The sequence below is a fragment of the Gavia stellata genome, chromosome Z (genome assembly GCF_030936135.1).
Source record: "Gavia stellata isolate bGavSte3 chromosome Z, bGavSte3.hap2, whole genome shotgun sequence".
Classification (NCBI taxonomy): Eukaryota; Metazoa; Chordata; class Aves; order Gaviiformes; family Gaviidae; genus Gavia; species Gavia stellata.
In genome coordinates, this window is record NC_082637.1 from 43,710,524 (window position 1) to 43,723,545 (window position 13,022).

The 13,022-nt window shown below is 43.6% G+C and overlaps 1 protein-coding gene across 13 annotated transcripts in view; it reads left to right on the top strand.

Annotated features, from left to right (window-relative positions):
• The window catches only part of LOC104261011 (transducin-like enhancer protein 4), a 97,277-nt gene that overhangs the window by 60,652 nt on the left and 23,603 nt on the right, over nt 1-13,022 (top strand). For 3 of the 13 annotated variants that reach the window (XM_059833520.1, XM_059833516.1, XM_059833524.1), the window contains exon 8: nt 7,247-7,256. The exons of 9 other annotated variants lie outside the window; for them this stretch is intronic. In XM_059833520.1, coding sequence (XP_059689503.1) covers nt 7,247-7,256 — 10 coding nt within the window. Of the gene's footprint in view, nt 1-7,246; nt 7,257-9,261; nt 9,287-13,022 lie in introns of all 13 variants that reach the window. One more of the 13 variants, XM_059833523.1, reaches the window with a different exon arrangement.

The following is a 13,022-nucleotide window of genomic DNA, read 5'->3' on the forward strand; positions in this document are numbered from 1 at the left end:
GCCCATATTTGGACAAAATCCTGCAGTGCTTCTCACTATCAAACTTTATTTTGCCACTTGGTGATTTAGAGTATCTTAAATGTTCTCTCTCCAGCTGCTCTCTTCATCCAGGAGGCGAACACTTACAGGGGCTGTAATTTCTAACCTGAGCAGTCATGTCTAATTATTTCCATGGCAACAGACTGTGATGTTGATAACACAGGATTATGACTTCATGTTGTAGAGTAGGAAGAGGAAGTTTGCTGGGGTGAGGAGGTGGGTGGAAAGGTCTTCTCCAGCGCAGAGGCTTTGACAGTGTAATAGCTGGGAGAAAAGAATTAAAGGGAGGGGAATGAATTTGTTTATTACCTCTTTTGAAGTTCTCCTCATTGTAACTGTGCAATTAAAATCATACTTTGGATGCTGGCATTCATGGCTTACACCAGTTTACTCATGGTGAACATGTCTGGAGTGAAGAACAGTTAGTCAAAGTAATGGGAGAAAATAAACAATACTTACAAATTTTTGTCAAAGCGGGACACAAACTAGATGGCTGCTTTTTGCCTTACAGTTTTCTGTTGGTGCTGTGATACATTTATTTTTGTTGTAGTGAGCACAGTGTTTTGATTTTGTCTTTAAAACCCTTAGATCCAAATTATCTTGAAACATCCCTTATTTTTATGCAAATCAATGGATGCCTTGGGCTAAAGGGAGGGAAGGACAGATTACCTTCTGGAATCGGTGACAAGGATGACATGCGTTGGAAGTATCTGTCCGCTGGCTAAAGTCACTGAATGCTAGTAGTAGGTTAATACTTGTATTAATATTTGTATTGCTCTCCCTGTCTCTTCCATGGCACTGGGAAAGCAGCATATTCCTAGCCAAAGTGTTGTCAGCCTCTTCGGTTGATTTTAGAAGTTGAAGGAAATGAGTAGTCTGACTGATTCCCAAGTTGTTATGCAAGATTGTTGAGTGCATCATGAATTACAAAGTTTTAGCTGTGCTTTGAGGGAAGAAGCAATTAGGCCAGCCAGCAGGAATCGGCCATTGAGGGGAATTTGCAGGAAAGTTACACCATGTCTCTCGCCTCTCTCTAGTACAGTTCTAATTGAGTTGAATAATTAATTAAATATCTAAAGCTCGATTAGCCTATTCTGCATAGCAATTTGAAAAGTTCTGTGTTTTCTTGAGCGACATTTGGCCTTTTGAAGAACAAAAAATTGGAAATGCTAATGTTTTTCAGCCAACTAAGGGAAGAAAATAAAAATGTCTCCATAGCAACAAAGCTTCTTTCTAGATGGTTTCCTAAGATATGCCTAAACTAGAAGCAGATGTCTGATTTGAGAATTTCGCCTCCTTCAATGTAAACAAATAACTTCTAGGCAGGTGTTGGAAATAATATGGAAATCCTATTAAGGGGCCCCAGGTTCCTGTCACTCAGGAAGCCCCTGCCACAAAAGGGTTGGTTGTCTGAATAAAGGAGGCAGAGTAAATTCTCGTTAGGCTTTAGCTTTTCCCAGGAAATTATTCTCTCTACGTGCTCTTTCTCTTTGCGAGCCTGAATGTAAGCGGTTTCTTCTATTGATCCCCTCTGCCACCCTTGCTTTCTCCCTCTCCTCTCCTGCTGGATTAGTGCTTGATGTCGTGGTCCGCAGCTGCTGCTGCAGGCGTTGTGGCATTTGTGATTTTAACCTCCGGCCCCAGCTCTGCCTTGGCCAGTGAGAGGACAGCCGGAGGAGATGCCTGATGCTGGCCTGGAGCAACGAGAGGATGGAAAGCGGGTGACGGGGGAGGCAGAGCAGCCGAGTCCTGGGTGGCTTATTGCTCCGGCTCATTTGTGTGAATTTATAGATGATGTTGTAGCCTTTGGCACTGCGACACTGAGCGTCGTCTGGACACGGGATTTTCCTTTTCCTTTTTCACAGGGACCACAGCTTTGGAGGGGCTGTGGTAAAGGTTTCAGTGTGGCTGGCTTGCTGCTGTCACATGTTGGGATTCAAAATGAGAGTGTGTTTTTTCTCCTAATGTGTCTAGGAAGTTGGTGGGCCTTTTTTTTTTTTTTCCTTCTTTTGAAGTTACGGAGGAAACATGTTGTGCCTGCCATCAGTAGTCTGTTAGTCTAATGCGACACTTGTGCTGCCTTTAGACTGCCGGTGTCAGTTTTGTCCCCAGACTCCTCTGTGCTGAGCCCTGCACTACCACAGCCCGAGGACCAGCTTGCCTGTGGGTGAAAATTTCAATGCCAGGCAGGTGGGAGCAGATGCCAAGGATGCATTTTCCAGGGTTTCTAGGCTGGAAGAGGAGATCAGTGCGTGTGTCCCCTCTCCCTGTCTCCGCTTTCCTCGGTGCGCCAGACGTGCATAGTGGTGCTCTTAATAACACTCAGAGGGTTAAATGTGGATAAACACAAAACAAGGCTTCTGAAAAGCCTGACAATTATCATGCAGCATTTCTCGGACTATAGCCCCCGAGACGCACTTCATAAAGCCAATAAAGCGCGCGCCGGTGGTCTCCCGTTGCCCTGGCAACGGACCACAGGGCACCCTGTGTGTGAAATGCATGAACATCTGCGAATTAATCTTTTTTAGTTTGTTCTTTCCTTGGCACCGGCAGGGCCAGGCTGGCTGGCAGTGGCAGGGGCAGAGCTGGAGGGTCCCCCGGGGATGCCCCCAGCGCCTGGCAGAGGGGGTGAAGCCGGGTCCCTCCTGACAGCGCTTCCCGTGGCGGAGGGACTCGGCCTGACGGCGCTCTCGCTGGGATGCTGTTAGCTTGCTTTTGGCTTCGCGAGGGAAGGAATAAAAAAATCTTCTCCCAAGTCGAGGTGTTACTGCGCACGTTGGTCTGCTGTGAAAAAAATAATCTGAGGGGAAAACTGAAGTAAGTTCTCATGTCCGCACCGCCGTTTACTGGACTTCACCACTCCCGTGCTTCGCTCGCGCTGGATGGTAGCGGCAACAGAAGCCGAGGGGGAGCTGGTCTGGCGCAAACCGCGAAATGGAGACGTGTAGCAAAAATCAGCGGCGTGACAGTCAAGCTGGCAAGGGGCCCGCCCGCCTCCGCGCTTGAGAGTTGCAAAACCGGGGGGAAGGTAGTTTCCGGGGCCTGCCAGAGCGGTTACCGAGCGCGCCAGCACGGGGCCGTTAGCGTCCGGCCAGGGCCCGTGCAGGCGCGGCGGCCTTCTCTCCCCTGGCCGCCCGCTGCCGCGCAGCGGGGTGCGGGTCTCGCGTCCGGCTGCGGGCGTGTGCCGGGCGCCGGCTGCGAGCGCAGGGCTTGCCCCGCCGCTCTCCACCGAGTCTCCGGGAGGACTGTAGGGGGAACACTCTGTATGCCGTATCGTCAGCTAATGCTGGATGCAGTCAGTGTTTTAATGAAGTATTGGAAGTGAAATGCCGCTTTAATCTGCTAATTGCATTAAGAGGACGGCAGGTTGCTCTGTATCGCTTCTTTTTGAGCTGCAAGCTTATCAAAGCGTACCGAGGTGCTTTTAAGTGAGGTATTGCAGCCAGTCGGCTGCTACTTGTTTGCGTACGAATATTAGCAGGCGCAGCTGTACGTCTGTTCTTCTGCCTCTCAAGAGGCAGTGAATGCAGCTGTGGGAGTTTCCTTAATGCGTACTTATGAGTAAGTGGGGCGGAGGGGAGGGAGAAAGGGAAAATTTTGACATGGTTTGCTCCTTTTTTCATTTGCAGGGTGAGCGGTCTATCATACCTTCTCCGTGCAGTGAAGCTGGCACGTTTCAAGCCACTATATTTTTTGAAAGAGGGCGTACAGTATTTTCTTTGCTATCTTCATCTTGCCAGCTCAACGTAAATAATAACATTGATTTTGCTGGCGGTGTCCTGTTTTGTCAGACTGGTGTGCGCTGCCGAGGTGCAGCACAGGTGTACAGAAGAAGGGCCGGGAGAGGTGTCGCCCGATCGCAGCTACTCCCAGAAGAAGGGTTGTCCACAGGTGTGTGTGGCATGAGTTTGGCACAGCCCACACACAACACAAAACTTGGCAGCTACAGCAACTTCTTTCCGAGTCCTTTGCTCATTTTATTTTAATAACAAAGTGGCCAGACTATATAGAAATCATTGCTTGCATTGAGTTGAAAAGCCAGTGCTGACCTAAATAACATGAAGCTTTGCCTTGTGATGTTACACCACCAGGCATTAGGAAATCATTGTATTTGGCTTGCAGTAATTATAGCTGTGTGTTTATATTTCTTGTCTCTTCCTGATAGGTTTGCTGAAACCATACCTGTTGATGCTGTATTTCTGTCCGACCTCACCATTTGTTTTAAAAATACCAAACTGCAATTTATTTTAGCCCTCGAGGAAATTAATATTTTACCTTGCCTCCCATGCTTCAAGAAGCATTTCTTGCAGTGACCTGCAGATGTTGTTTTGTAATGAGCTTTGCTGTCCCATACTGCAAAATATGAGAGGAATTCAATGTCTGAGTAATTTTAAAATAAGCCCTTTAAAATCAATTACAGTAAACCTTGCGGGGTGAGAGAAACCCTTTTTCTGCCATTCCCTTGAAGTAAGGTGTCTTTCCAAGTGCCCTGTAAGGATGCATAATTGGCTTAGAGTAGCAAGGGCACCCTGCTTTCAGCATGAAGGCAGCCTGTCCAGGGTCAGTTTAGTGCCTTTATAAAAAGCACTGTATGCTCACCACCTAGGTAGCCTAAACGCTTTATATCACACCGCAGGGTATTTGAAAGCAATTAAGTATTTAGCAGACTTTCTGTAGGACACTTGCGTGCTTCATGAAGGTTTTCTGGTAACCGTGTTGCCTTCAGCCGTGGCGAAGGCTGGGGATATCATTTTTGCACCCTTCTTCCTGCTCTAGGGGATGAGGAAGAGGAGACATTTTTGTCTGGTGGTGTTTCTCTTCCCTGGTGTTTTAGAGTATCTAGCATCAGACTGTGCCGGTTTTTCCGAGTTAATCTGTGCAAGTTGCAGCCCTTTTGATATCAAATGTTTTCTGTGCTATAGTACCTCTCTGTTGTGCCTTTTGTCGCCATGGACCCTAAACCATTTTGCAAACACTGCTAATGACTGTAACAGTGAAGGCACTGGTCCTGCTAATACTGATAAACAAACTTAGCATTGCAAATAGCAATAACTTGATTTTTAATAGTAAATTTAGCTGAAGTTTCCCACCAAGTGGAGTAGGGCCAAAATGGGTGCTAACAGCTGTGGCAATCACAAAGTGACAGAGCTGCGGCTACTTAGTAGACAAGTGTTTCATAATTGTTTTGGACAGCAAGAGGGAAAAAAACTTTGATTGAAGAAGGCTCTTTATGTTGACAACACACAACTCCTAAGATTGCTACAGTGCAATCACTGTAAAACTGCTAGTTTTAAAAAAAATATATGTTACAGATTCTAATTACAAAAACAAAAATATATGCTTTAATTTGACATACAGATAGAATTTCTCTTACTATTTTGCTAAGTCTTAAAACTGCCAGGGATTCTCTCTGGAATGCTAGTTATTCAGCATGCACAACTGCTACTGTAGATGTCAAAAATGAAATATTTGTAAGTGTATTTGATACTGTGTTCTGGCTCGAGATACCTATCCATCCAACACTGCACTGTGATGTATATGTAAACTGGTCTTAGAAAAAAACGTTTGTTAATATCCAGGGTTGTTCTTGCCAGTAGTGAGATTAAATCAAAACAAGCACCACTTATCTAATTTGCCCATTTTCTTAAAGTTTACTTAAAGTTTAAAAAGAATATGTTAATGTAATGATACGGTTGTGACAAAAGCCAACAAAAAACAAGGAAGCAGACATCTGGAGGTGGCTGTTTCCCACACTAAAGAGGCAATTGAAGTAGAAGATGTAATGCTTAGCACTTGGTTCTACACTGTATGACTAGTTTGCGCTGATCTTTGAAAGTGTCAACATGAACCCTTGAGGAAAGCACGTGAATATTTGCCTTGTGGCTGCAGAGAGAGAAACGCTAAGGTGAGTGATTAGGAAGAGATCAAATGAGCATGGAGGGGGAAGCAGAGGGAGAGAGAGATGTGGGAGTAAATGCATGTTTCCTCTCTGCATCCACCTGACTAACTACTGTGCTTATTTTTAGCCACATTTTACATATTCTCTGGAGAGAACTCTTTTACAACTCACATGAAAAAAGAGGAAGAAAAGTCATAGGCAACAGTCTTGATTATGCTGAATAAAGATCAGGCAGCTAGTAGACCGATGCGTGCCGAACGCTTGTATGTTAAAAGCTGTTTGCTCTCTATACAGTGGCACCAGAAGCAAGGTGTAGGAAGTCATTAATCCTCTGAACATTAACGCTTTCCAAGATCATAGGTTATCATTGCCCTCTGTTATGTCAAAATTTGCCTAATGTTTCCTTTTCTTGTGTCGGACATCTGGTGGTTCCTCGGAAATATTTGAAGAGCCATCGTGTAGTAGTTTACGGGGAAAGCCTTGAATAATTCACACGAGAAATGATTAGGCAAGCACTTGTCTATCTAACTGAATTATTCTGCATGTTTGCTGAAGCAGTAAAGCAGGAGAACAGCATTTCCTTCTCCGGAGGGTTTACAGTGGTAGTATTGACCCACCTAGTTATTGGGTTTCAGCCTTTTGTTGACACTGTTGTAAATGAAAGCAGCCTGGACAGGCACTGAGCAGCTGGGCTGGATAATTGTGAAGGATTCATGCTTGTTGCTGTTACCCCCAGTGTTTGTAGTGGGTTGTTTGCTTTGACTTCTGTTGAATTGTTGACAAAAGCATTAGATACAAATGGGAACAAATAAAGTGGTGAGGTGCCAGGAGGGCTTGGCAGTAATGGCGGTTTTCATTCTGACTTAAATGGGGAATGTCGACACTTATCTGGATGGGAAATGGAAGGTGTGTTCAGCATTTGTTTGCTTCCCCCTCCCCTTTCCCTTCCTTTTCTTACTGCTAGATGTGTTTTGGTGAACACGGGTGAATAAAAACAGAGCAGAGGCAATTTCACCATTGTCTTAGCTCTTCGGCACCACATTTTTGAAGCTCTTTCTGACTGTGGATGTCTTGCTGGGCAAATCCAGTTCTTGGCATGAAAGGATTAAGTATAAAAAGGAAGGGGGAGAAAAAAAAAAGGGGGGGGGAGAGAAGGAGGGGGAGGTAGAAAGGAGTAGAGTTGAGAAAATAGAGGATTAAATAGAACAGTATACACTAAGTAGTATAGCCAGCAAAATTGAAGTCATTTACTGGAACGCTTTTAATTTGGTTTAAACAAAATACTCTTTTGTATATTCAAATGGGGAGTAGCTCAGCTGTTGTGAAGCCAGAAAATTAATGGTATTTTTAGTGAAATAGCAAAAGCATGTCAACAACATAGCTGTGGATGATAATGTTGGCATTTTATTCATGAGGAATTACCAATGCAGGTTACTGGACAACATAGTGTGACTGGAATGATTGGGCACAGGGGGGAGGCAGCTGTCCTTCTGTAAGATGATTTCATTTTGCATTTAGTCTTTCAGGAAGAGAAGAAGGAGAGAGAAAGGAAGCATTTAAAAATACGTGTCTTAAGATGCCTGTCCTTGTGGTTTCTGGCTCCTGGAGGCTAAGCTTTTTACCTGTGTCTGACTCACAGATTTGTCACTGCTTCTATTTTGCCAGATGTCCTTTCTTTTCAAGTCTGTCTTAAGGGATGGCAGAGAATAGAAGCAGAAGAATAGAGTTGTGTTGGGATATCTTTGCTGAAAAGGCAGTTTTGGCCCTGGAGGTGCTGCAGGTTTGTTCTAGCCATCTCTGGCTCTTTGAGTTTTGTGCCTGAGCATTGTTTGCTTGGGACCCTTAATGCATTTAATGTGTTGTGAAATATGGTTACCTTGGCTGGTCATGGAGGAAGTTAGTGTATGATCTGGAAGGTTTTACCACTTGGCAGGATAGATGGTTTATATTTGTTATTTCGGCTATAGTTTTCGTGTAGCAAGCAACCTCAGAGTGTTGTGCAGGTCACCTGCAAAGTGGCAAATAGAGTTCACAGGGTGAAGACACCACTGTGATAAAAGGAGTAGACACGGTTTTGTATTGCTGTCTGTATTGCTGTCTGAAGGCATACAAAGGTATTCCTTGCCTCTGCTGTAGCATGTGCCTCTGGTAGTATCTGAGGTGCCCACAGGGTTTTGGAACACCAAACTTGTCATATGGAGGTATTTTTTTGTTGCCTGCCTTCATGTAGCTTCAAGTTGTCCTGAAACCAAACACCATGGTAGCAAGGTAATTGTGGCATTTATGGACCCACTTTGAGCAATCATTCATGAGTGTTTTCTTTATTCCCCTTTGTTATGGTTGCCATATTGTTCCTAGTCTCTTCACAATAAGAAAAGAAGGGAAGCACGAAAAGAGATAAGGAAGAAATTGCCTTTTACTGCTGCCACTGCTAAGGTTTCTTGTAACATGCAGTGTGTTTGTTGTGCCAAACCTCAGCGCTGTGGATGTCAGCAAGAAGCATTTTGCCCAGGTGTTAAATACGGTGGGATCAGGGCCTGAATTTGTTATTAATCCTACAAATATTAAGAGAAAGTGAAGAAATATCAAGCTATTTCCATCAAACATGTACTGGGAGTGGTGTTACTGTAAATATCAGCTTGTGCATGTTGAATCCCAAATTCTTTTTGTCTCCCTCTTTGGGGAATAACCTGGACAATTCTACAGGGGTCTAAAGAAATTCTCATAGCAAATTTCATCCTTGAATGAAGGAAAAATGAGAACTCTCTGAAAAGTAGGTACTTAGAGCCCAATCAAAAAAATATATTCCATAATCATGTCTGCACATTTGGGAAATCCAGTTCTGGATGATCTAAGTTGTGCGAGAATTTAGAAAAAATAACTCGTGAATGCTCTGCGGCATTGCCTGGATGCTTTTTAATCAAGCTTGGATAGTTTTCTGTATTCATGTGAAATACACTTTCCCCTGTAGTCGGTCACACAGAGTTAGCTCTTCAGGCTAATATGCTTTGCTTGCAGACCTGTAAGAAGGGTCCCAAGCTGCGCTTTACCAGGAGAAGGCACAAGTTTTAGGAAGCCTAGACCTGGAAGGAGGAAAGTGCTTCTGGAACAAATTTGCACTGGAGTAACAATAGTTTTGAATGATTACAGGAGCAAGAAGGAGAGAGAGAAGTGGCGTACTACATAGAGTGAGATTGTATTGGACTCACCCAAATTGGAAAGTGATTATGCATCGCGGTGCAAGATTTTTTCACATAGTCTGGTGTCAGATAGTGAAAAAGAAAATGGAGTGCTAAACTGGCCGGGTAGGAATAAGACTGGAGGTGGGAAGGAACATACAATAATATAGTGTAGGAGACTGTAAAATAATGAAACAGAAGTGTGACAGAGAGATGATGCCCTGAATCAGTGGTGCACAACCTTCAGCACAGGAAGTCTTTACTGGCAACTTGCCATGAGCCAGTGGGTTGCACCTATTTTGCATACAATTTACATTGGATTTTAATCAGATAAGCACACACCCTGTTTGTTTTTCTTATTTATGGAGTGCTGTAAGTGCAAACACTGCATAGCACAAAGCAATAAAAGATTGTGTACTTGGTGGGTTATAGTAAAAGGAGTGATGATGGGAAGACTGGCTCTGCATTTTTGAAATCAGGGAGGTTTATCTGACATCTGGCTGTCTTTGAGAAGGCCTTACACATTCTGAAGTACAGGTTTGAGTTTGTTAGGCAGCTGCAGGTTTGGCTTTTTTCACATTTCAAATACATACGGTTAATTTGAGAAAAATAATTTCAAAGACAAGCTTGCAGATAGCACATTTCCTGGTTAATTCTCTTACTCACTGGTAATTTGAAAAACAACAACAACCACCACCACCAGTATTTTCTTCCTGAAATTTTGTTCAGAGTATTAAGTTAGTTACATCTCAGATGTAGTGGCTTTAGGTTCTCATGAGTTTAGCTGATGACAGTTTTAGATATGATGCAGAAGTGTTTCCTCTTTTACATTTCCTATGTCTGTGTGATACAGATTTATGCAAACTAAGAATGGGGTAAAGTTATTATTTGTAGATGTATTAGTTTCTGGCGTTTAGTATAGGCACTCTGTTACAGTAGTCTGATTGCTCTAGTCATCTAGGTGTGTTTTTGCTGATACAAGGAAGACTGTGGTATGGATCCTTCAATACCTCATGGGGTTGTTGATGTAGCAGAATCCGTGGGAGCCCACTTCACTGTTGGGAGGGTCATGGCAGGGGGAGCATGCATGCAATGCCCCTCTGGGCTAACCAGCCATCATGCAGCATATATACACCATGCCGCAAAGCACACCACTGAGACCCCGGGGCTGATGCTAACCTGTCTTGGTAGCATACCAGCCACCAGCAGCGTGACTCCAACAGCCCAGCACTGAGCCTGAGCTGTTCCCCATCACGTTGCCTCTGGCCTGGCACCATGCTAGCAAGACTGTGCTGCTTTCCATACGTGGAGCAAGATTGTTCAGCTATGGATCAGGATTGTCATCACAGTGCTCCACTGCCAGCTAGCAAGGTGCCCAGCACAGGCTGCTGCACAGCTAGAGGACTCTCCCAGGCTTCCTCCGGTGCTGCTGTGGAGGGAGCAGCCCCAGAGGTGGATGTGGGAATGTGATTTTTGTCAGTAGCGAAAGCGCCCTGTGGGGAGAGCATGTAGGCAGGGAAGGATTTCCATCTGTGGACTGGAGCTCTGGATACAATTGTGCCTGCTGTGAAAGAGCTTGTTACACTTTCTCACTGTAAGGGCTCCATCTGGTGCTCTAGGTGTCTTTAAGTGGAAATTTATGTTTACTGTCAGAACTAAAGTCTACGCATAATGAGTAGTCTGATGGTCTTACCAGTCACAATAAATGCTGCAAGCCTTTCCTTCACCTTCCACCCTATAACATAAGGGGCCCGGAAGGACAATGAAATGGAGAGGGGCGGGCAGGTTTATAATCTCTCCCCATCATAGCAGGAAGCAGTAATGAAGACCCACTTTAAAATTAAAGATTTTCTCTGTCTTAGGGCAAGATTTAGCTTATTACTGAGAGCAAGCAAGGTGGTGTTGCAAGGAAACAGAGTCTGCTATTGCTCAAGCAGCCCAGATGCTGGTTAGTAAACAGTGGTGTGACTTAGAACTCAGCCTTTTAAATTAGAGCTAGAGACTTGCTGGCAGTGCTTTGTGTACTCTATGTAGGGTCCTCACTCACTCATCAGGACAAGCGTGCCCTACATTGATACCAAATTTGAAGATGGTGTGCGCAGAGCTCATCATAGTGGTCAAGCCTTGCATTGGGAAACATGTTGCTGTCTATTCTGACCTGCCTTGAAAGTCATGGTCTTGGCAGCTACTAAGGAGAAGAAATGAACTGACAAACTGCTGCAATCTGGGATTTAATAACCCTTCCCAACTGAGAAATCCATTTTACAAGTTATCCCATGCATCCTTCCCAGCTCCTTTTTTGCATTCTCACCGTTTAGCTGCTTCAGTCTCATCTGGATCAGTCTTTACAATTAAAGTAATTCCTGACTGTGCATAAAATCGAGCTGCTTGGTTAGGTGTCCATTATAATATGGATGTTGGTTTTTAACGTACTCGAGAGCAAGTCCAAAAATACTTGTGTGTGCTGTTGCACTACCAGAGTGAAAGCTTGGGGAGACTTTTCCTTAACTCTGTAACTCCTGGTTTTACAGGGCTGCTTGGGCCTTTGATCTTCACACTCTTAATTGACTCACAGGGAGGTTATTTACAGTGAAAAAGAAAAGTACCTTGAGCTTGTCATTTTAATAAACTTGTTACTTGCCAGCTTCTCTAGAGACATCCCAAATGGAAATAAACATCTTTCATTTTGTTTTATAAATAAATTTTAAAAATGGTTTCCTAGACAACCTTGATGAAATGTCAACTTCCTCTCAGAGCTAAACCCACACTGTAGGTATTGTTATCTCCATCCCTGCTGGGTAATTTGTACACTGAAACAGTTTGTTTGGAAACATGCCTGTTGTTCTTTAAAATGTACTTAATGCTAGATTAGAGAACGTAAGACTTTTTCTTGTTTCCACCAGCTCATTTCTAAACCATTTAAAATAAAGAGCTTGGGCACGTATGGTATTTAAAAAACCTTTCACATGATGTTTTTAAAACAGATCAATTTCAGCATTAAAGTGTTAGGAATTCAGCCAAGGAGAATTCAACTCAGGATTGTATAGCTATAATGATAATGTATTATACCCGTCTTCCTTGAAAATTATTGTAACAGTAGAGTTGAACCTAGTGAATTACATAATTTAGAGCGTTTGCCAGAATGCTGTTTTAGGGGGATTACCGTAGTCTTCCCTTAACAAAAGCAAAGGGAAGGATGGATCATATTATGAAGTACTTAAATGAGAGAGAACAGTCTTCACAAATTATCTAAGATAACCCATTTGAATAGAACAGAAGGTCGTGTGTGTGTGTATGCCAGTTATCACACTTAACTACTTGGCAGAGTGTAGGGGGAGTACAAGAGAGAGATTTTTGCTTTTCCTCTCCTCTAGCCTGAATTAAAAATGTATTGGCTGCTCATTGCTGACATCAAAACATTTCCAGCTAGCCTGAAGTTAGTATTTGATTGTGCTTTTAACGTTTAAAAAATTAACAGCATGACCTCTCTAATATAAATTATGAAAGGGCCAGAAAAATAAGAGCTACTGCTGCTTCTCTTGGCAAAGCTCTGGGATGTTCAGGAGTTGTAATGCATCTAAAAATCTGGCAGAAAGGACTGTGTGTTTTATTTTTTCAGTCTCCAAAGTAGATGTTGTACATATAATGTGCTATTATATACTGATGTAACTGCTTTAAGGCTGACTGCAGGATCTGTGTTCCCACTGCTCCGCCATCCATTCCACTTACCAGAGTCCTTGATTTGAAGAATGAGACTGGGGACAATTGTTTTTGCAGCAGGCTGAGGTCCAGATTCAGAGCAGCGCATAGTAGGCACCTAAAGTTCAGCACATATGTACATTCTGCTGATTTCTTTATCTGCCTTGTGACTTGCCTGAGATCAAAGTGTGTGCCTCAAATCTGGC